Genomic DNA, 21009 nt, shown 5'->3' with positions numbered 1-21009 from the left:
CCCTTCCCTTCTCTCTTTCATTTTTCTTTTCTTTCTTCACTAAGTTTAGGTGTTTTTATAATTGATCTCTTGTTAATCTCCTTTCAGCAATGTGTGAGTTAATATCAATCTCTGACTTCACCAGGTGCAGGTAATTTCTTCAGCTTTAGGTTGACACCCTACTTACTTATAAAACAAACCATTTTAAGGGACACTTACTTTTAGCTGTATAGTACTATTTATGAAGCCCATTTGCTATAAAAGATTTAAACTATCGCACATAAATGTAGCTGGGCTTGTTAGTATTTTAAATTTCATTTTAAAGCTATTTAATATTTTCCATAATTATGAAAGCAGGACCATTTTATTAGTGAAAATAAAGACCCTCCCCACTGTATTTTCCTGGCTTACTCCAGTCTCAAAGCCTCTCACAAGGTTAATGTGAACTTTACTTTTTTAGTTTTTTATGTGTCTTTGCAGGCAACCCCCAAAACCAAATACCGGTTTTCTGTTTGTTGGAGCATAAACTGTAGGTGTGTATGTGTGTGTCTGTGTGTGTGTCTCTGTGTGTGTGTTCATTAGAATGGGTAGAGAATACTCTGAACTCTGAATACCCATCTTAGTGACTTCCCAGGGCTGCATTAATTGTTTATCCTGCTGTTCTCAACTTCTCTTGATTTTGCAAAGCTCATTTTGAACAGGAAAAGCAAGATCTCTGTAGTGAGCACCAGTTGGCAATGAATATTTGGGGACTGCCCAGAACTTTGCAGAGAATCAGTGGTGTGCTTTTCTGTACATCTCATCTGCCTTCTCTAGGGAGGCTTTTATCCTGAGAGTGGGAACGTGACTTCACTCTTGCCATGCTCAATATGTGGGCCTGGGACATGGACAACGAACACACACAGCTAGGAAAATGAGAACTGGACCAAGGGGCTTGAAGTGTTGTAAGGTTGAACATCGGGTCTTATCTGCTCTCCCTTCGTCTCAGCTGAAGTGATGGCACACTCTAACTGGGATGCTACACTTACACTTTTCAAAAGGAAAAGAATGAATTAATAGATTGCCCTTTCATTTTTAAATAGTATTGAGATATGACATATAAGAATTAACCATAGCATAACAAGTGATCCAGGGCCGGGGAAAGAGATATTATCCTCAAGAAATGTAGCCATTTCTTTTTTGCTCATTGAAAACATTTTTGATGGGGGTGTGTGTGGGAGGGGAAAACCTGCTGAAAGTAACAAGGAATTTGAAGTGACAGCTTGACCTCGGAAAGAGAAAATGTGATTTCTCCAGAAGTGTGAAATGCAGCTTTGTCAAAGCTTTCTGTGATGTGTTTCTCCAGACAAGTGTGCTTGAAAACAGGAAGAGGGCAAAACAGAAATCTCCACTGGCACTGCTAGTTTTTGATTACTTGGTGGTCCTTGGACACCGCCTCTCTTTAATCTTACCGTTCTGTGCACACGGGCCCCCGTATGTTGGACTTTAGTGAGCATCACCTCTTAAGTTTAAGATCATACTTCATACGAATCTGTAAAGCTTCCTGATAAGGAACTATTTCTTTCTAATGAAATCAGACATTTTCTTTAGTCCTTGTAGTCCTTTCATGTCCAAGATGGACTCTAACTTGTAAGCCCGATAAGTCCTTTCTCACCCAAGTGGCTTTTGGTCCTAGTGTTTATCACAGCAACAGAAACCAGATTAGTTACTTCATTCATTACATGTTTGGGTTGCTGGATACTGTCTTATAGCTTTCTCTATCTGCTAACTCCTCTATGGATGTTTGTGGGTTGCTTTTTGCTCTCACAGGACGGGTTCCTGGTGCCTTTAGAATCCTCAGAAGTTTACAGTCCTCTGCCTTAATCCAGCAGAAGGTCATACATCAAGGTCAATGATGAAAGTCCTGTGAAAACCAACCAGATGAGATAAACCCAGATTGCCTTAGTTTGAAATGTAGGCAGGCCTCTGAGGACCTCAGGCCTCAAGTCCACATGTAGTCCATATGCTGCTGCCATAGAAAGAAGACAAAGAAGAGTGTACTCATTCAGCTTCCCTTTTGCTTGTGTGATTGCTACTGAAGAGAGTTTGAGTCAGGCCCCAAGTGCAGAGCAGACATAAGAGGGAATTTTACCCTCATATGACAGTGGATCTCTAAGGATGTCTGTTTGCAGACCTGAGATGACGGTTCTGTAAAATTTTAAGGAAGGCTGTATTTGAGATTTATATATAGCTGTCAATTTTCTGTGTAAATTATGAAAAAGCTGGAAGATACTATTAGCCCTGAAGTGTCTGAATGTTCAAAATAATGGAAATTGTGACCCAGGCCCAAGGACACTGGTATGGCTTTCCTCCTGTACGCCCTGCTTGAACACTTGGAACAGAATATTATTTAGATACCTCCAAACATTTCTGAAGTAGAATAGAGGTTAATGGGTTGAAAAAAAATGCTTTCATGCCTGAATACCTTCTTCTCCTGAGAGTATTAAACTGTTTATAGCACTCATAAGCTAGTAAACTGGTCTAACTAGTAAGTGTATTCTCTTGCCTATAAGCCTTGATAGGTGTATTTGGTTATGTGGCAGGAAAGAAACTTCTAAGAAGTTTGGATTTGCTGTTGCCAGGGTGGTTTGGTAAAGGCTGGTTAAGGAACGTTTGAGCAGTAGAGACTCTTCTGCATGCTATTTCAGTTCCTTTTTTGTGAAGGGAGCACTTGGCCCATTTGTTGCTACTGAGCCCCGACTGTGCATGGAATTGTGCACGGATTCTCCTACATATCCTCGTGGCTGAGTAGAATGTCAGTGCAGTGCTCAGTGTTAGAAAGCTGAGACCTGCGTGCAAGAGGAGCAAGGCCTGCATAGAAGAGGGACTGTCAAACATGACTGGGAAAGTGAAGGGAGGGGGCAAAGAGACAGAGGACTGGAGAGACAGAGGGGCACAGACACATGAAGCCAAGGACACCAAACAATGGTGGGGCTTTGGTCCAGAGTACAATATCAGAAAGCGAAGTGCTGGCCTCCCTGTGTTTGGGGTTTTAATTCTTTGAGGATGAGAACAGAGGAAGCTAGGTTACCACTGCCTAGAGTTATTAGTTAGATGCATGGGCACTAGGTGCTTGCTAAAAGGTTGGAGTTTTATTAGAAAGAAATCATACTCCGTGATCACATTTAAAAAGGTGAGAGGTACTATAATTACAAGGTCCTTGAAGAAAGTCTCCCAGAGTCTGGCACGATCACTTTTTGGCATGATCAGTCTGAATTTACAGTGTTCTGTGGCTGTCATAATTTAATGACTTCTTAGGCCAAATTCAGTTTTAGTGTGGGAGACAGGTATCCCGATTTGTTCCACACTAATACACCACAACTGGCAGTTTGTGCTTCCTGATAGACAAGCTCAAGGAAGACTGTTGAGGGCTAGTTAGCAAAAAGCTTTTAGCTAAGACATATTGTGTGGGGCGGTGGGCTGTGAGAGACAGCTGGGCACCTGGTCGAGCACAGGCCTCGAACCCTGGACCCTAATAGTACAATAGGTGTTCTGCCTTGCTCCTGGACCCCTGGTTCCTTTCACTTAGTTTCAGTCCTCCACAGCCCCCTCTCACAGAGAGGTCTATGGCCATCAGTCAGGAGGAACAGTGCCTCAGGCTCTCCCACATGTAGATGAAGTATCTCCAAGCTCTCAGAGCAAGCCAATAGAGGTTATCTGCTGTTAGAACCTAACCTACCCCAAAACTGTATATAAAAACCCTATTCAAGAGAAGTAAAGGTGTTCGAGAATCATCCCATGATCCAAGAGTATCTGTCGCAAGACCTGGAACACTTGGGAAGAGATCTGATCTCCTGAAGTGCCTTCAGGACCCTTCCCGTGCTCCTTGCTAGCTAGCTGGCTTCTCACCAGTCCATCCTGGATTGGCTCAGTGCAGAGAGACTGGTGCAACATCTGGGAGTAACTGGGTGGCAACAGCAGAGACTCAGGTAGAGGCAGCAGCAGAGGCAGCGGAGGTGATTCCCCCACCCTGCTCGCACTCTATCCCCTTGGCCTGGACCCCCACACTGGTCCAGGCTGGAGATCTTTATGGGAAGCCCTCCAGAACAGGGACCCACAATGTTGGCAACTCCCAGTATCAGAAAATTTCTGCGTATTTATAGTGACAGGGAGACATCCATGTAAGAGACCAGGCAAAGGAAGAGACAATGAGATGCCGCTCAAGAGCTGTATTTCTCATTCACAACCCACTCATTCTTGAGCTTCTTTGTGTTGTTTAATACTACTTTCTCTCCCTCTTCAGCCTGTTCCAGGTCAAGTATCATCCCTAGATCAGCAAAGTCTTCCTTTTCCTCATCTTTCTTTTGAGCATTTTCTTAACTCAGAATCCTGGCTGTTCCCTGTGGTCCAAATGAATCACAAATTTATGTCTGGCTTAGATTTATATATCAAGATCCAGACTCATAAATTTTATATCAGTATGTCAATTATATCTCCATGTAATGTTTCCAGTTCAGCATTTTATCAAACAAAATTCTTGGAATGCATATCCATCTCTAAGATTTTAGGTTCCTTAACATCAACAATTGGTACCTCCAACTGTCCACATGCTGAAACCAGGAAATTGGAACCTGTCTTTTAATTTCCTAGCATTCAGCCCAGATCGTTCTGATACTCTAGAGGTTTTGTCTTTAAAGGTTTCTTTTCTCCCTTGCTCTGGTGTTGAGTGCTAACATCTTCCACTGGACCAGGATTTCAACTTCCTTACCACACTTCATGTTGGGAGGCTATTTATTGGAGCAATGACAACTTACTAGCTGCTGAACCCCAAGGAAATTGTTCTACTTCCTCCAGCATTCAGTAACAGCCAATAGCTCAGAGGAGAGCAGGAGGTCTAATAAGCCCCTCCCATCCATGGCCGAATGATGATGGGTTCCATCTTGTGCAGGTCATGTACAGATAATCACAACTGCTACTAGTTCATGAAAATGGGAGCCATGCTATTTTCAGAAGACAGCATTTTCAAGCATTCCTTACCATTCCCAGCCTTTCATTCTTTCTGCCCCTCTTTGTGGGGACAAAAATTAGTAGAAGTCATAGTTGCAGTATAACCCTGGTCAACTTGTCACATAGTTTGTAGCATGGCCAGCCCCATATCTGATCTTGTTTTCTCTTCTAGTGGTTTTGAGAAGTACTCCAAGTATAATTGTCTCATAGAATATTGATTTTTGAAAGATGGGAACTCTTGTATTAAAATACAACTGTTGAGCTGGAGATTGGGGCTCAGCAGTTTAGCTGTATGCAGAGTATTAGAATCCAGAACCTGGCCTGTATCTCCAGCTTCAAGGGTTCTGATGGTCTCTTCCAGCCTTTGAGGATATCTGAATGCACACCACACACACACACACCACACACACACACACACACACACACACACACACGGAGGCATACACACACACACAAAACTATCATGTTCAAACATGACAACATTAAAACAAATATTAATGTCTTAATAACATACAGAGCTCAGTTGGTATTGCTTTGAAGTTTATTTATTTAGCTTTGTTCCTCCTACAATGTCCTATAGTTTAGATTTTTCAGATTATAACCCAGTGGCTATTATTTAATTGGTTAATTATATCCTTTCAGTAAGTATTTAAATCTAGGTGTGGTCAGATTTGGGTTAGATTTATTCTGTGAAGGAGCATGAACGCTCCCACCAGGAGGAACATACTTTCTAATTTAGGACCTGTGCAAAGTAAACACTTACTACAGCATCTTTATTCACTAGACTTTAAGCTCAAAAGATGACCACAGAGTGCCCCTGAAATCAGTTGTCTTCGTATATTAAGGATGTTTGGTGTCCTTCCATTGAAGATATCATTTTACAAATGACTAAACTATGTCACTTGATAGATGTGAGCCTGCTGATGTCCTCTCAGAGTATCCCACTCACTTGATTTCTTTGTGTTTTGCCTGCATGGATACCTGTGTGAGGGTGTCAGATCCTCTGGAGCTGGAGTTATAGACAGCTTGGAGCTGCTATGTGGTTGCTGGGAATTGAACCCAGGGCCTCTGGAAGAACAGCCAGTGTTCTTAACCACTGAGTCATCTCTTCATCCTCCATCATTTTGTGTTAATACTCTACACTGACATTTAAAAGAGTTTTGAATGCAGTTGTTAATAAATGGAGACTAATTAGGATAGTTTTCCAAATTGTTTCATATAACTTTGCCCCAGATTTATAAACTCAGCCCCAACACTGCTCTGAGCATGCTGCAGCTCTCTATAGCTCCTGATGCTACCTCAGTGTCAGCCCAGCTAACAAAAGCCACCTGTCTGGCTTCCCAGGCTACTGTTTTCCTCAGCACCTTTTCCTGATATAAGATCGTAACAGATGAGGAAGACATAATATATTAAATTTCCCAGATATATTAAATTTCTTTTAGGTATACTGCTTTAATTTCCTTGATATCTTCCAGATACAATTTCTAGATATTAGCACTCGAACACTGTTTTCCAAGATGATCTAGATAATATTTGCAATTTTGTTTCATTGTACTAAGTCATCCTATTAATTTGCGGCAACTAACAGAATGGAAGACCTCTGCCTTGCCTTTGAGAACCACTCCTGCAGATGGAAATCCTCTCCTCTCTGTGCACTATGTTTTGAAAACAGAAACTGTGCTTTGAGCAAAGTGGAGAGTTTCTCTTTAGAGGTCATACAGAAAAATAAAGGAATGAATGGATGGATAAAATAGAAAAAGCAGTAGGAGGTTGCGTTCTGTTTAAAAATTCTACATTTTAGGTTTCACTGTCACAAGAGAATTAAGAGAATTTTGTATCTACAAGTGTAGTGGGGGCACATGGAATTGTGGACGCAATTTCTGAGGTTAGAGGTTTGGATCTATGGTCAGAATCTGTTAGAAGCTAGGTCCTACTTCAGAATGGCTTTTCATGACCACCCAGGTCTCTGTTGAATATAGTTTCCCCAATGCGTATTTATGCAGCTTTGCCTTTGTAGCATTTGGCAACTCATTCCTTGTGACATGCAGACCAGACTAGAGTGCTGATCCTTGAGATACATTGTATCTCACAGTGAGGCCATGCTGTTAATAGCAATTGTGTCTGGAGGAAAATGGCTCCATGTGTGACTTATACCCACTGGAGGCAAAGCTGGCAATAGCTCCAAAAGAATGTTCTATGGCAATATTAACACAAGTTAAGGCATATTTTTCTCACCGTGTTATTTATCTGAATTAATGTTTCCACTGGCAATCAAACCTTGATTGCCTTTTATTCATTAGCTTGTGATTTAATTAATATGACTTGTTAAAGGAGAATCCTCAATGTTTTTCTGTAAACAGCTCTGATTTATTGATTCAATTTGAATTTTGTGTTTATTTAAATCAAGGTTTGAATTACATGTTTTAAGCCCTCCTAAAGTAGTTAAAAAAACTTCAAGATAATTAGAAAATATGACATTATTTTTAAAAGATAGCATCTTAATTTGATACCCTTGAGAAGTAAAAATACATGCATGGTTATTAGCTTAGAACTTTGAGTACTTCAGATAATAGTTAATAAAGTTTTAATATATTTATTTATATACATTAAACATATATTATCCATATGTTGTAATATATATTAAACATATATTGTACATATGTATGTGTTGAAATTAGAACATTGGAAAATTTCATATTATTTTCCCCAAAGACCTTTTATAGAATGGTTGAGCCTGTGATTTAACATTTTTACAGAACTTTGAAAATAAGGACTCAGCAATTGGTGAGTGTCCAGACATGCAGAGAAAATCTAATTAAGAAAGAAGAAAGTCACAGTGACTCAGGTTAAAGGGCAATTTGATGATCAATATGATTCTTAGTGGGAAACTTGTGACTCCATTGGAGAGGAGAGAGACACTGACAAGTGGTCTGTGCTTAGGTTATTAAAGGATTGTAAGTGTTTTGCAGTGGGATCTGTTGCGTGTAAAAAGGTTAATTAACAAAGTATTCTACAAATTCTAAAATTTCCATGAAATGAAAACTTGTCACTATATGCATAAAAAATCAGAGAGATTTTACCTTTAATCTGAAACACACACACAAACACACATAAAGCAAACAACCCCCCCCCCCCGAAAACAAAATGAAAACAGAAATTGTGAAGCCACTGGAAAGACGGCTCACCAGTTGAGAAACGGTGAAGCTAAACATGAATGAAGATGTGGAAAGCTTTATAAACATTTTGATGTCTCTGAGAATTTTAGAAATAACAAGTTTTCTACCTTATTTTATATTTATTTGGCATCAATGAAAGGGAAAATCTCCATGAATTAACAGTATCTGTAGTCATTCTGTAAAATTTACTCTGTGTCTGGATGGTTCTAGATATTGAACACATACCAGTGAATGAAGCATTCTCTTTATATCTGAAACTTAAATTCTAAAGACCATTTTAGTTTCATATGATATAATATGTAAAACATCAGTTTCAGCAACAACCGAGATGACCATAGTCCACAAAACCCACAACACTTAGGGCTCTGGGGAAGGCTCAGAAGAGAAGAGCACAAGCTCTTCCAGAAGACCTGAGGCGGATTCCCAGCACCCACATGGTGGCTCACAACCATCTGTAGCTCCAGCAGCTTTGATGTCTGTCTCTGGCTTCTTCAGCACCACATACAGATCTGATGAACAGACTTATATGCAGATAAAACACTCAGACACATTCAACCAAATAAAAATTAAAACAAAACAACAAACCAACCAGCCCACAAACCCACCAACCAATCATCTTGACATCTTAACACTTGAAGTTTTGGTTCTTGGAAATTGCAGAATTATTATTCCATGAAACTGGTTTTTCTATGTATAGAAGGCAAATTCAAAAGAAATGTTTTTATCATCATAGAATGATATAGATTGATCTTTGAGAGTGCTGAGATGGATTCTGTGTCAGTCATTGTTCTGTTGCTGAGAAAAGACACTATGACTAAAGTGTCTCTTATAAAACAAAACATTTAATTGGGGGCCGTGTTTACAGATTCAGAGAGTTAGTCCATTGTTATCATCATGGTGAGGGCATGGTGGAGAGGAGGGGATAGGACTGGGGTAGGGGTAGGGGGAGGAGAGGGGAGATGGAGAGGGAAGGGAGAGAGAGAGAAAGAGAGAGAGAGAAAGAGAGAGAGAGAGAGAGAGAGAGAGAGAGAGAGAGAATATGAACGAGCATGCCTGGGGCTAATATGGGCTTTTGAAACCTCAAAGTCCACTCCCAGTGATATACTTTTCTCCAACAAGGCCACACCTCCTGATGCTTCTATTCCTTCTAAACAATTCCATTTACTGGTTACTAAGCATTCACATATAGGAGCCTATGAGGGCCACTTTTATTTCTACCACCTCTCTGACTTTAGTTGCATCCCAGGAGTAAGTTAATTCAAGCCTTTGCTCTTTGCTTTCAGTTATGCTAATGGCCACTCAAAAGTTTCATGGTCTGAGGGCATGTTTGAAGTGCATGGCCTTTAGAAGCAAGAGATCCAGAATTCAGTTCCTGGTACACACAATTCAGTGCTTCTCAGGGGAAATAGAAAGCTATGTGGGAAGAAGGTGGTGTGTGTGTGTGTGTGTTTTATGGGTGAGAGGAAAATGTCTGTAAGTGAGGGGAAAATTCCGAGGTGTTCCTGGAATCCATCACTGCCTCCTGTGGGAGACACTGATTAGCTCAGCTGGGCTGAGAAGTCTGTGCAGATGTCAGTTCTGACTCTATGACAGCTTCAATCCCTGCCAAAGGCTCCCTTAGTCCTGTAGCACAAAGTGAAGATAATAGGCTCTGAAGCCAGTTGAACTTAGAAAAGTCAAGGTGATGCATTCAGGAAAGGAGGTTGCTGATGAGAAAAGTCTTTCTTCCCAGAGGAGATACAGGCAAAGCATCACAAATCTTGGCTTCCAGGAGAAAGTCTGCAAATGGTGGAGCCTTGTAACAAGATGTCCATATCCCATTGCCATCACCAGTGGTAATGGAGTTTCACTGGGCTCATGGAGAAAAGCCACCTGGCAGTTGGATTGGGATGAGGACTTTGGCTTCTGGGTTTCCTTCTGGGGCTGGCAGTTTTTTGAACAAGCATATGTTAGCTAGATGTTGTGATTTTTATTTTTTATTTATTTTAAAGACATTAGCATTCATATTTCAGACTCAGACACAGGATCAAAAGAGCTCTTTATTTTGGTTCCTCTGAATATTTCTGGTAGCAATCAAAATTATAATAAGAAACTATAAGATTAGCAGAAACAAACCCTGATGACATACGACAGAGGGAAGAAATAGGAACTGCCATTGATGCCATAGGAAAGGGAAACTGGTTTCTGCTGTCATAAAATTTGAATTTTCATCAAGAATAATATTTACAGTTATATATATGTTTTGACCTTGTACCTATATTTTTTAGGAATTTGTTATTCATGCTTTAAAAAATATAGGCAAAGTATGTAAGAATATACATTATATCATTGAAGAAGCAGAAAATTGTGAATGAACTAAATGCCTATTAGTTGAAGACTAGTAGGAAAGTATGCTACACTTATACAATAGGATGCAGTATATATACAGTGTATTATATACTAATATTTTCTATGTGGTTTTCTGCAGTCTGCATGTGTATATGTATATATTTGTCAATTTATTTGTGTGACACAAACATACCTACATAATTTATGTATAAGTATGGAAGGTCTCTAGACCAGAGAGTATATCTGAACAGTGATAAATGCTGGCTTCAGAACATAGGAACTGGGTAGCTGAAGGATCATGTTAGGATGGCTTGTTTTTCTTTAAATAATTTTTGTACTTTTTATATTTTTATATCTCCTTTAAAACATTTTAATGAACCATGCAACCAAAGAAAATATTCCACTTGGCATAGTAAATCTAGAAAATAAAGCAATCAAGAGGACTGGAATATATAGTTATTTCTTTGATGTTGATAGTTGACAGAATTGACTGAATAAAACATTATCTCTGTTGTGTAATCTTACTTTTGATTAGAACTGACAAACTTGCAGAAAGTGTTTAAAAGAACCATCTGCTTTGGTTATGTCTTTTGTAATTTGTAATAGTATATTCATCAAGTTTTTGATCATATAACATAAAACACAATTGGATCAAATGTAGTATTCAGAAGTGCTTATTTAAAAAATGCAAAAGATAGCCGTGTGTGTGTGTGTGTGCGCGTCTGTGTGTGCGTGCGTGTGTGCAGGTGAGAGTTGCTCAGAGAGAAAAGACAGGAGTTAAGGTGAGTGGCAGTCTCTGTCCATGGGATTACAGGACCCCATCCAAGACTGAAGGTGCAGCTTTCAGAAACAAAGAGTCATATTCTCTTCATGGATTTGGTTTTAATTAGACTGAGATTCATTTTCAGGTGGTTTTGTTGAACTCTAGTTTCACTGGAAGGAAAAAAAAACTATTTCACAGAGATATCAAGTTCAATCTTAGGCTATTACAAGTGTATTTACAATATGAGTATTCATGCTGATCTAGAATCACCAGCCTTGCTGAATTCAGCATGACTATAGCAGTGTAATTGAGTCTCTGACATTGTTAATGCAAAATTGCATTAGAATAGAAACATTAGGGAGTATAATTGGAACCAAAACAGACATATAATTCTGCAAAGTCACTTTCCTCTTCTTTGTTTTCCTGCAGGGTAAACGGGAAGCTGGTGGCTCTCAAGGTGATCAGGCTGCAGGAGGAAGAGGGTACACCTTTCACAGCCATCAGGGAAGGTAGGCACTCCAATCTCCTCTCTTTGCTTCTGTAGTTACATGTTGCTCATAGGATGGTAAGTATTCTGCAGCTCCAGGGACGACGAGCATTGCAGTTACATTGTTAAATGTCTCATGCTATAATATCTGCCCTCCTTCTGTTATTTTTCTAAAAGTTCTCTCATAATGTAATAGGTTTTTTTTTTGCATAAGGCTTTTGTTTTATTAAATAAAATTGATCTGTCTTTTGCCTTGTTCACTCATGAATAGGAGGATTTCACTTCTTACCGAGAGCCATCTAATTAGTCGAAATTTTACAATTCATTGCCATAATGCTTGGGACTAATAGCTTCACTTCTATATCATTTACAAATGCGAATTATCTTTCTCTAAGACCTCAGTTTATTCTCCCATCGAATAGGCCAGTGCAAGGTCTTGTGCTGATCCAAATGATGTATTGGCGATTTGGCACCTAATTTTGTGAAAGTATTGACAAATTAAATATACTCTGTTATCATCTGGATTGTTTGTCATTTGATGATGAAGATGATGATGACGATGATGTTGTTCTTTCTCTTCCTCTTTCTCTTTTATTTAGGGTTTCTATTGCTATGATAAAATACCATGACCAAAGGCAATTTGAGAGAGGAAAGGGCTTATTTTCCTTACACTTCCATATCACAGTTCTTCATTCCAGGGGGTCAGGCAAGGAACTCAAGCAAAGTAGGAACATGGAGGCAGGAACTGATGCAAAAGCCATGGAAAAATGCTGCTTACTTGATCCCCAAGGCTGGATTACCCTGCTTACTTTTACATCCCACTACCACCCGCCCAGCTGTAGCACTACCTCCAATGGGCTAGGCTCTCCCACGTTCAGTCATTAATCAAGAAAATGTACCGCGGGATTTACCATAGGCCAGTCTGGTAGGGGCATTTTCTCAATTGAGTGTCCCTCTTCCAAAATGACTCTAGCACGTGTCAGGTTGTCATAGAACTAGCCAGGACACTTTTACTGAGCTATTTATTCCCACTTTCTAATCCCATTCTTTCTTTCCATTTGACTTTCTGTATTACCGTTTAGGTGAAGCTTCTTAGAAGTTTATCCATTGACTCTTTATTCTAAACCAAACATGTACTTCTCTGGGTTCCTTTGTCTAACCTTTTAGCAGATTGCACATGATTGAGAGAATCTTTTCTGCAACACCAGAAACTCCAGGCAGGTTTGCTTTTCTCTTTATCTTGTGCTGACCTTTGAGCTTGGTCAGTCTAAGGAGAGAAAAAAGCCTTCTTTGCTCACTTCTGAGTCATTGCATTCATTTCCTAAGTTCAAATAGCAGCTAGAAGCTGTTGACTTCTCTACATGTGCTTGTTTAGCTGAGACCATGTCTACATGTCCGTTTCATGCATCCATCCACCTTCTTCAGATTTCACCTTGAATTCAACAATCTCTAAGAAGAATAAGATATCACAACTAAGTACAGCTGGTATGACAAATTGTCTAAAATCCAAATTTAATTCTGGTCTGTCACAGCCCATGCATCTCTTTACATGAGCAATGGTAATGCCCAATGTTGCCTGCCCAAATTAGCCAAAGGTAGTTCTGTTGGGTACACCTCTAAAAGGTGCCTCACCTCTGCCTACACTTGATTCACGTCTCCTCACTGCAGCCCAGCCATCGTCTGCTCTTCCTTGGATTCTTGCAGTGACTCTTACATTATATTCTCTACTCCTTTGCCATTCTTATTGTCTCTTTTCTACTTTGAAACTATCATAATATGAAAGTGCAAGCCATGCTTTATCAATGCTTCATTTAAAAACCTGGACCAAGGTTGCTGGCTCCTTCTGCATTGTTCCACAGTGTCTCGTCTCAGGGGCCTCACATGCACTCTGACACTGTCTTAAATGCTTTTCATTGGCTGCTTCTACATACTAGCTATAAACTCAAATGTTCTTTTCTCAAAGAAATTTCCTTTGGCCATCCTGTGTAAAATAGCAGTTAACTCTTTTCTCACCTGTCTTTCTGCAGCTCTCCATGCCAATAACGCTGATCATGTCCATTACGGTTCTTACTGGAATGTGACATATTCCCCCCTTTCCTGACTCTGTTCATATGTAGAGTTTTAATGAAGTTAGTGACCTTGTCTGACACCGTCCCTGCAACAGCTTACACAATGACTTGCAGAACATCATTAAGCTAGAGTCAGTAAATAAGATGGAGTGTTCGATACAGATGGTGCTCATGAGGAATCTGTCATCCAGGCGGCAGACAGAAGATTGAAATAATAAGTCAAAGAACAACATGCCATGCTGTAGAGATGCCCGATCATTTCCGAAGCATTGTGAATCTTCACGAAGGTTCTCCACTAGTGAAGTGTGCTAAGATATCAGCTGGACATCCAGGTAGAAATAAGATGATAAGCTGATGACTGGATGGGGAAGTTACTGTCTAGACAAATACAGAAAATGAGCAGACATAGACACTAAGTGCCTTTGCCCAGAGTAGAGGGTGGGGATGATTTTATAAGGTGGTTTCAATTAGTAGCTGATCATGTGACAGTCAGTGGGGTTTGCTCCATAGGAGTGTTTTGTTTGAGCATTTTGAGTTCTGAGTTCATGAGATATCTACTTCAAAATACCCAATGATTTGGGAATGGAGCTCACAGCAGTTGAATATAAACAGCATATTTCAGCAAGACACCTAAAATCATAAGATTTTCAGTTTTATTGTGTTCAATTTAGAACAGAGATGTATTTGGCTCAATATTCTGGAAGATGGACAGTGTAAAATGCATGGCCAGAACTCCTGAGGTCCAGGAGGATGGCACTAGAGGCCAAAGAAAGGGAAAGAGCAAATGTAAGAGGCAAGATCAATGTCTTTGAGGCCAGTAAGTTTCCGTGCAAACCAGAGGTTGACTGCTAGCTAAGACAGTCTATAGAGAGTGGGTTTGGGATCTAGGATTCTGGGTTTTAACTTCAACAACATAAAACCACCTTAGCAGGGTGCCAGGCCTCTAGAACACAGTACCTCAGATGATGTATCGCCCAATCAGATGGTGTATGATTGTTAGTGCCTTACAGTGTTGCAGTCTGGGAGTGCAATGCCAAGGTACCACGACTTCCTTTCATACAACTGTGAGAGAGGATCTGTACAGGGATTCCTTCTTGGCTCATAGACGGGTTATCTTGTCTCTTTGTCTCTGGGTTATTCTGTGCCTGTCCTTATACAGTGGACTCATACAGTGTCCTTATATCTTCTTTCTATAAGGACACTGCTCATACTGAGTTAGAACCCAATGACCTCATTTTAACTACTTCTCTTCATAACAAAGCCAGCTATACACTAAGGAACTGAGGTTTGGGCTTCAGCATACAAAATGTTTTTGATGGGGAAGGGCATAGTTCAGCCCATAACACAACTTCATAGTTTAGGGCCCTGGAAACCTTTGTTGCAGAAGGTAAAGGTTGGATTAGGTAATTGGTTATGAACTTTCTACATTGATGTGATACTTCTGAATTCCTGAGGATTCTTGAAATTCAGATTTCTCATGTTTCTGTGATGGACAGTGGTGGAAGAATCACTGAGGTCTAGGGTGACCCATTGAAGAAATCATTGCGATTTCTTTAAATACTATATTTTGAGGTTTTTCTAATAATAAGGCCTGACTTCTGTGCGGTATTTTAAAAAATATTTATTTGTATTTTATGCATATGAGTGTATGACATATTGGTATATGCTCAGTGACTGTAGAGGCCAGGGGAGTGTGTCAGCTCCTTTAGATCTTGAGTTCCTGATTGTGAGCCGCCATGTGGGTACTTGGAACTCAACTTCCAACCTCAGTAAGAGCAGCAAGTATTCCAAACTTCTGAGCATGTCTTTATTCCCTCTGTTCTTAGTAGAAGTAAAATGACTTTATGATAACAATGATAATTGAACAATATATAATTTAGATATATATTCCCATCCTGACTTCTCTTCCTGTCTATTTTTCTTCTTTTTATTTGTAGAAACAAATGCTATTGCTGCTGCTGGCTGTGTTGTAAGTCATGGCTTTAGAAGTTCACACATCGTGACTTGTATGGTGTATTTAGTGGTAGAACAGGAAACATTCGGGAGGGTGTGACACTTGCAATAGACTAATTTTCCATTGTGGAGGGGATATTATAGCTGGGTCAATGAGAGAAGGGGAGAACTGGAGTTTGATTTTACTCTATTCTGGTATTCTGGCCAATTTTTCATTCTTAAAATGTCAGCAGCATGAAGATTGAGGATCAGGAAAGTACCGTGCTTGGGGAAGTGGATTTCAAGGGCCTGCTTTCCACTTATCGGATTAGGTTGGAATTTAGACTTTAACATAATTTTCACACAAAATTGAAATGCTTAGCAACCCTAATCTTGCCTAGATTTGTGTCTCCAGATGGACTTTGAATTTCATCTTGTTAAGATCGAGTGCATACAGCGGCTTAACTTAGGTTTTGGTACTTTGAAACTTACGATGTCTTTGATGGCAGCTTAGTGAAATGATGTAACTGCTTTCCTGTTTTAACTTAGAATCCTTGTGTGGTATCTGTAGTTTGTGGTACTTCTGACAGAGGCACATGAGCACGAGGAAAGGCTTGGAAGGGAGTGGATAAAATGTCCTAGGATCATACCCTTCACTACCTGTACTATCACTTTGTAGATCTGATATCACAAAATTTTTCTTAAGGCTTCTGACCGTCAAGGCAAGAGAAACAGTTGTCCTTTCTATAGTACAGAAATCTAAATACTTGATAAACAAAATATGCATAAAAAGGGAGCGGAACCATTGTTTGGGAAGCACTGTGGCACATGGCCATAATTCCAGCACTGGGAGGTGAGTATAGGAATGTGGGCAGTTAAAAGGTGAACTCAGTGAGATAAGGAGCAGCCACAGCTTCTCTCTACGATTTCTATGTGTACTTTATTAGTTATATTATACAAATAGTTTGCATTTTTAATATCAAAATTGTGATACTAGAAAGGACCGGAGTTGGATAGAAGTTGAGAAGCAACTTAGGGGGAAAAGAACAGTGCCTTTTATGTTAGATATTTGGAGACAACCTGCTTATAAAATGAGTAGCTAACTTTCACAGTTAACATTCAAACGACTAATTTAAAATACCTCTAATACTGCAGAAAACTAGGCACTTAAGTTATGCATTATTATTTTATAAATGTGATAACATTAGGAAACAGAGAATGAAGCTGCTGTTAACTGAGCTGTGAAAGACTGTGGTGTTTGACAGATTTGATTTTCTTCCTTACGTCTTTCTTGTATATATAACATCTCAAAAATACTTATTGCTTTTCTGATAGCCACATATGTGAGATATATATATCTCACATATATATACACCCCCATATATGTGTGTGTGTATGTATATATATATATATATATATATATATATATATATACATATATATGTGTATATATATATTTTTTCAGCCTTATGCTTCTGGGTTTACAGAGCCTCCTTCTCTGTGTCTCACCCTATTCTTAGAAAGGCGCCAATCACTAATCTTAGGCCTACCTTAAACTAGTGTGCGTTTATTTTATTTAATTACATTTGTGTGGACTGTTTGCAAGTAAAGCCACACTCTGAAATTCCAGGTAGACAGGAGTTTGGGGAAGTATTTTTTAATGAGTCACAGTTCTTTTATTCTTGTCACTTCCACAGATACATTTGAAAGTGGCAGGAAACTAAGATGGCCGTTGTCCTTCCAAAGCTTAGCAGATACATGTACAATGTAGGGTGATCACATTTGCTGTTCGTTCCTTCTTAATAGAAATACATATGTGACAAATGAGGGGATATTAGCATTCATTACCATTCTTCAAAGTGACTTGGCTCTTTGTTATTTTTCATTTTCTGGATAAAAATATGACTTTTCCACAAGACTTGAGGTCTATGGCTTGTAAGGAGATGAATTGTGTTGCTTGGCATAAGACATTGGTAGTTAGGATGAGGTTGGCAGCAGGAAAAACTGATTCCAAATGCTACTAAATATATGTCAAATGATAAAGGTCTATTTTGACAGATCCTCATATTGATTATTGTGATGTCAGACACATTAATTCAAAAGAGAAAATATTATAAATCTTAGCTTCCCAGTTTATCCCACAAGAATGTGTTTTGTCCAGGTAGAGAGTGTAGTGATTATCCCATCTTCTCTGGTCAGGTAGTACTGAGTTGATATGTGTGTAATCATTCTTGGTTATAAACTAAGTCCTATTGTCAAAGGACTGGATGCTAGGGCACACTTCCCACAATCCCCCTCAATGGAGAGAAAGCACCTCTCATTGCTGACAGGGCTTTCCATTCTCTCTCTCTCTTCTTTGACACGGATGCCCCTTTGCTTGGCTTTTTGGAAGGACTCCATTGAGAGAGTGTACACAGTGGGGAAGGGGGTTCCCAGGACACAATCTCCCTCTGTAACAGACCCAGAGAGCAATGTTGGAGAGGGCTGAGAGGACTGCTGTGGTTCCATACCTGTGTCTTGTCAAAATTGAATTGTTTAATCCTGTTGTAGCGATTTCAGAATTAATAAGAACATCAAGTGAAATTTTAGCTATGTTTTCCTCCATATTAACACAGTATATGATCAGACGCAGTAGGTGACAGAGTAAATGGTCTCTCCGTTGTCTTAGTAAGTTTAAGATTTATCAGTTTTGAGCTGAGCTTGGGTGTTTCTGAAATTGTTTTTCTTTTTTTGACAGATTATTTTTAAAGCCAGGATTGTTTAAAATGCAGTAATCCTATATGAGCTATTTTGGAAGTGAAGCCAGACCATACTGATTATCTGTTCTCGTTTGTTGCTGGGTGAGGCTCTAGCTTGGCTCTTAGGTTGGGTTGTAGTCAATAGGTCCAGCGACTGGCAAGTGTCAGCTTAGTGTACTATTTTAATATGACTCTCAAGTCCAACATATATAGATTCAAAATTCCTTGGATTTCTGCCTGAGTGTATGATTTTGAGAAAGCCTTAAATTTTCCATTCTTCAGTTTCCTCATCTATAAAAGAGGATGAAAACACTACTAACTTTAATGATCTCAGAAGATGTAGTCATTAAACTCATGATGCTATCAAGTAAAAACAGTCAAAAATGAAATTTCTTGGAAATAGAAATGCATTATCAGTAAATAAAAATTCAAACGAAAATATAGATGGTGAATTTATGGAAAGCTCTCAAAAGAAGGATGAAGAAGAGTTACTTTCTCTGATGTCTCTGAGTGTTTATTGTAGAAGCATGAGTCTTCTATATTAGCTTGTTTTGGTCTCTTTGGTACTGAAGGTACTGAATGTACATCCTTCAGCTGTCCTGAGATCTTATTTATCAACCTAAATTTCAGAGTTAGATGCCTTGAGTGATGTCTTTGGGTGCTTGAATAGGGATAATTTTTTGGTGGATTACATAGACATATGATGGGGATGATGTACCCCCACCCCAACACACATACTCACCTACTTCCTTTCCCTTGCTGATCATCAGATGACAACATAGCATAGTAATTTTCAAGGAGGCTTTGTTTTCCACAGAGAAAGATAGCTGACTTTCTTGCCTAGAGAATTTAAGTTTGCTGCTTAAATTCAGTAATTCAGCAAATGCAGTCCTCAGTAAGAGGGCAGAGTAAGAGGTAGGTTGCAGGACTTCTCGCCATTCGATAAACATGTTTTCATTCATCTCTATTTTTGGTTCAGATCATCTAGCTGGGTAAGAGAGCTGGGTAAAAGGTAATGAAATACTTAGGGGGAGAAAAAAAGACACGTGCTGTTTTTAGGAGAAGGATGGGTGGTTCTGAAGAGGAAAAACTTGCAGGGTGAAGTCTCTGTTCAGACATGGAGCTCAGTGGCCATGGGTGTGGGGTCTTCAGGATGACATCCAAGGGTTTTTTCTGAACATGGGCTGGGTACTAGAGCTATGCTAAAAAGGAGCCTGTGGAGAAGGACAGAGACTAGGAAGACACAGGGAGTTCAGTGACCTGGCATTCGCATGCCGTTTGTTTACGTGGCCATGCTGTTGATGGGACAGACCAATTATGCCTCAATTAAAAGCCTTACTGGTCACATTCAGGTATGTGGTCTGAATATTTTATTGTGAGGTAGGTTGAAGTTATCATTTTCATGTTCCAAATTAAGAACCTGGAGTCATCAGATACTTTTGTCAAGAGGCACCAACACTAGATACAGTCTGGTGAACTGTTTAGTTCATAGTAGACCCTCAATGAAGATCAAGCAGCAAAATGCCTGACTACATTCCAGATATTCTCTGTATTTGTTGAGACACAAACCCATATGATCAAAGTTATACAGATTGTTGTAAGACAGCTAAAAGAGAGAGAAGTGAGACTTGGAAAGACACTGTATCGGTCAGAGGATGTTGAGTGCTGGTGACAATTGTGCCACTAGCTTTTTGGTCATGAGGAAATACTTCAGTCTTTGCACTTTCAGTTTCTTCGTTTCTGAAATGAACCGTCTACGGAGATGCATTATCTTCATATGAATACTTTTGCCGCAGCAGCCTCCAGTTACAGTTCTGTTTGCTAGGACATTATTTTACGAAGGTCTATTTATTTATCCCAAGCCTCAACTTCCTTATCTGCACCTTGGAGATAATTCTTATCTGCATTTAGCATAGAATTGTTGTGAGAATTACATGAGGTAGCATCTTTAATAGCTTGGCAAGGTAAAAAACTGAAGAGGTCTATAGAGAATTTTAGGCAATTAAAAGTGCGTTCAGGTGACAGTTGTTATACAATCCTACCAAAATGGTCTTCAATACAAAAATATATCTTACCTTATGTTACCAGTTGACAAAACAAGATGAAATGTAATATTTTTTCAAATTTAACCAGGCAAGAAAGCCTGACTAAAAGACAAATTTTAATTTTCAAAATTAACTGAAAAAAAAAACTCACTGTTTTCATAGGTTGTAAAGTCACATGATCCAACAGCTTTCAATTTTTGTTGATATTAACTGGCAGACACCCATTACAGTATTCAGACTCACAAAGAATAACAATTGAGTTAATTTACATAAACTTACTTAGACTCATAGTCTAGACTCATGGATTTTTTTTCTTCCATTTACAAAATTTTGCTTGTCATTTGTAAAAGGCTCTATAGCAATTCATGTTAATTTTTTAAGTGACAGACATAAAGGAATATTATTAATGGTTTAAAAGAACTATTTTAGCACGGTAATTTCAAATCTTGTTACAGCATCGCTCTCTCCTCTTCTCTCTCTCTCTCTCTCTCTCTCTCTCTCTCTCT

At 39.2% G+C, this 21009-nt stretch overlaps 1 protein-coding gene across 3 annotated transcripts in view; it reads left to right on the top strand.

Annotated features, from left to right (window-relative positions):
* Window positions 1–21009, top strand: part of Cdk14 (cyclin dependent kinase 14) — a 472739-nt gene that overhangs the window by 173469 nt on the left and 278261 nt on the right. For all 3 annotated transcript variants that reach the window (XM_028781762.1, XM_028781763.1, XM_028781764.1), the window contains one exon: window positions 11662–11741. In XM_028781762.1, the coding sequence (XP_028637595.1) occupies window positions 11662–11741 (80 nt within the window). The remainder of the gene's footprint in view (window positions 1–11661; window positions 11742–21009) is intronic.

The sequence above is a fragment of the Grammomys surdaster genome, unplaced genomic scaffold (genome assembly GCF_004785775.1).
Source record: "Grammomys surdaster isolate TR1022 unplaced genomic scaffold, NIH_TR_1.0 543, whole genome shotgun sequence".
Lineage (NCBI taxonomy): Eukaryota > Metazoa > Chordata > Mammalia > Rodentia > Muridae > Grammomys > Grammomys surdaster.
This window is presented reverse-complemented; position numbering and strand designations above follow the sequence as displayed.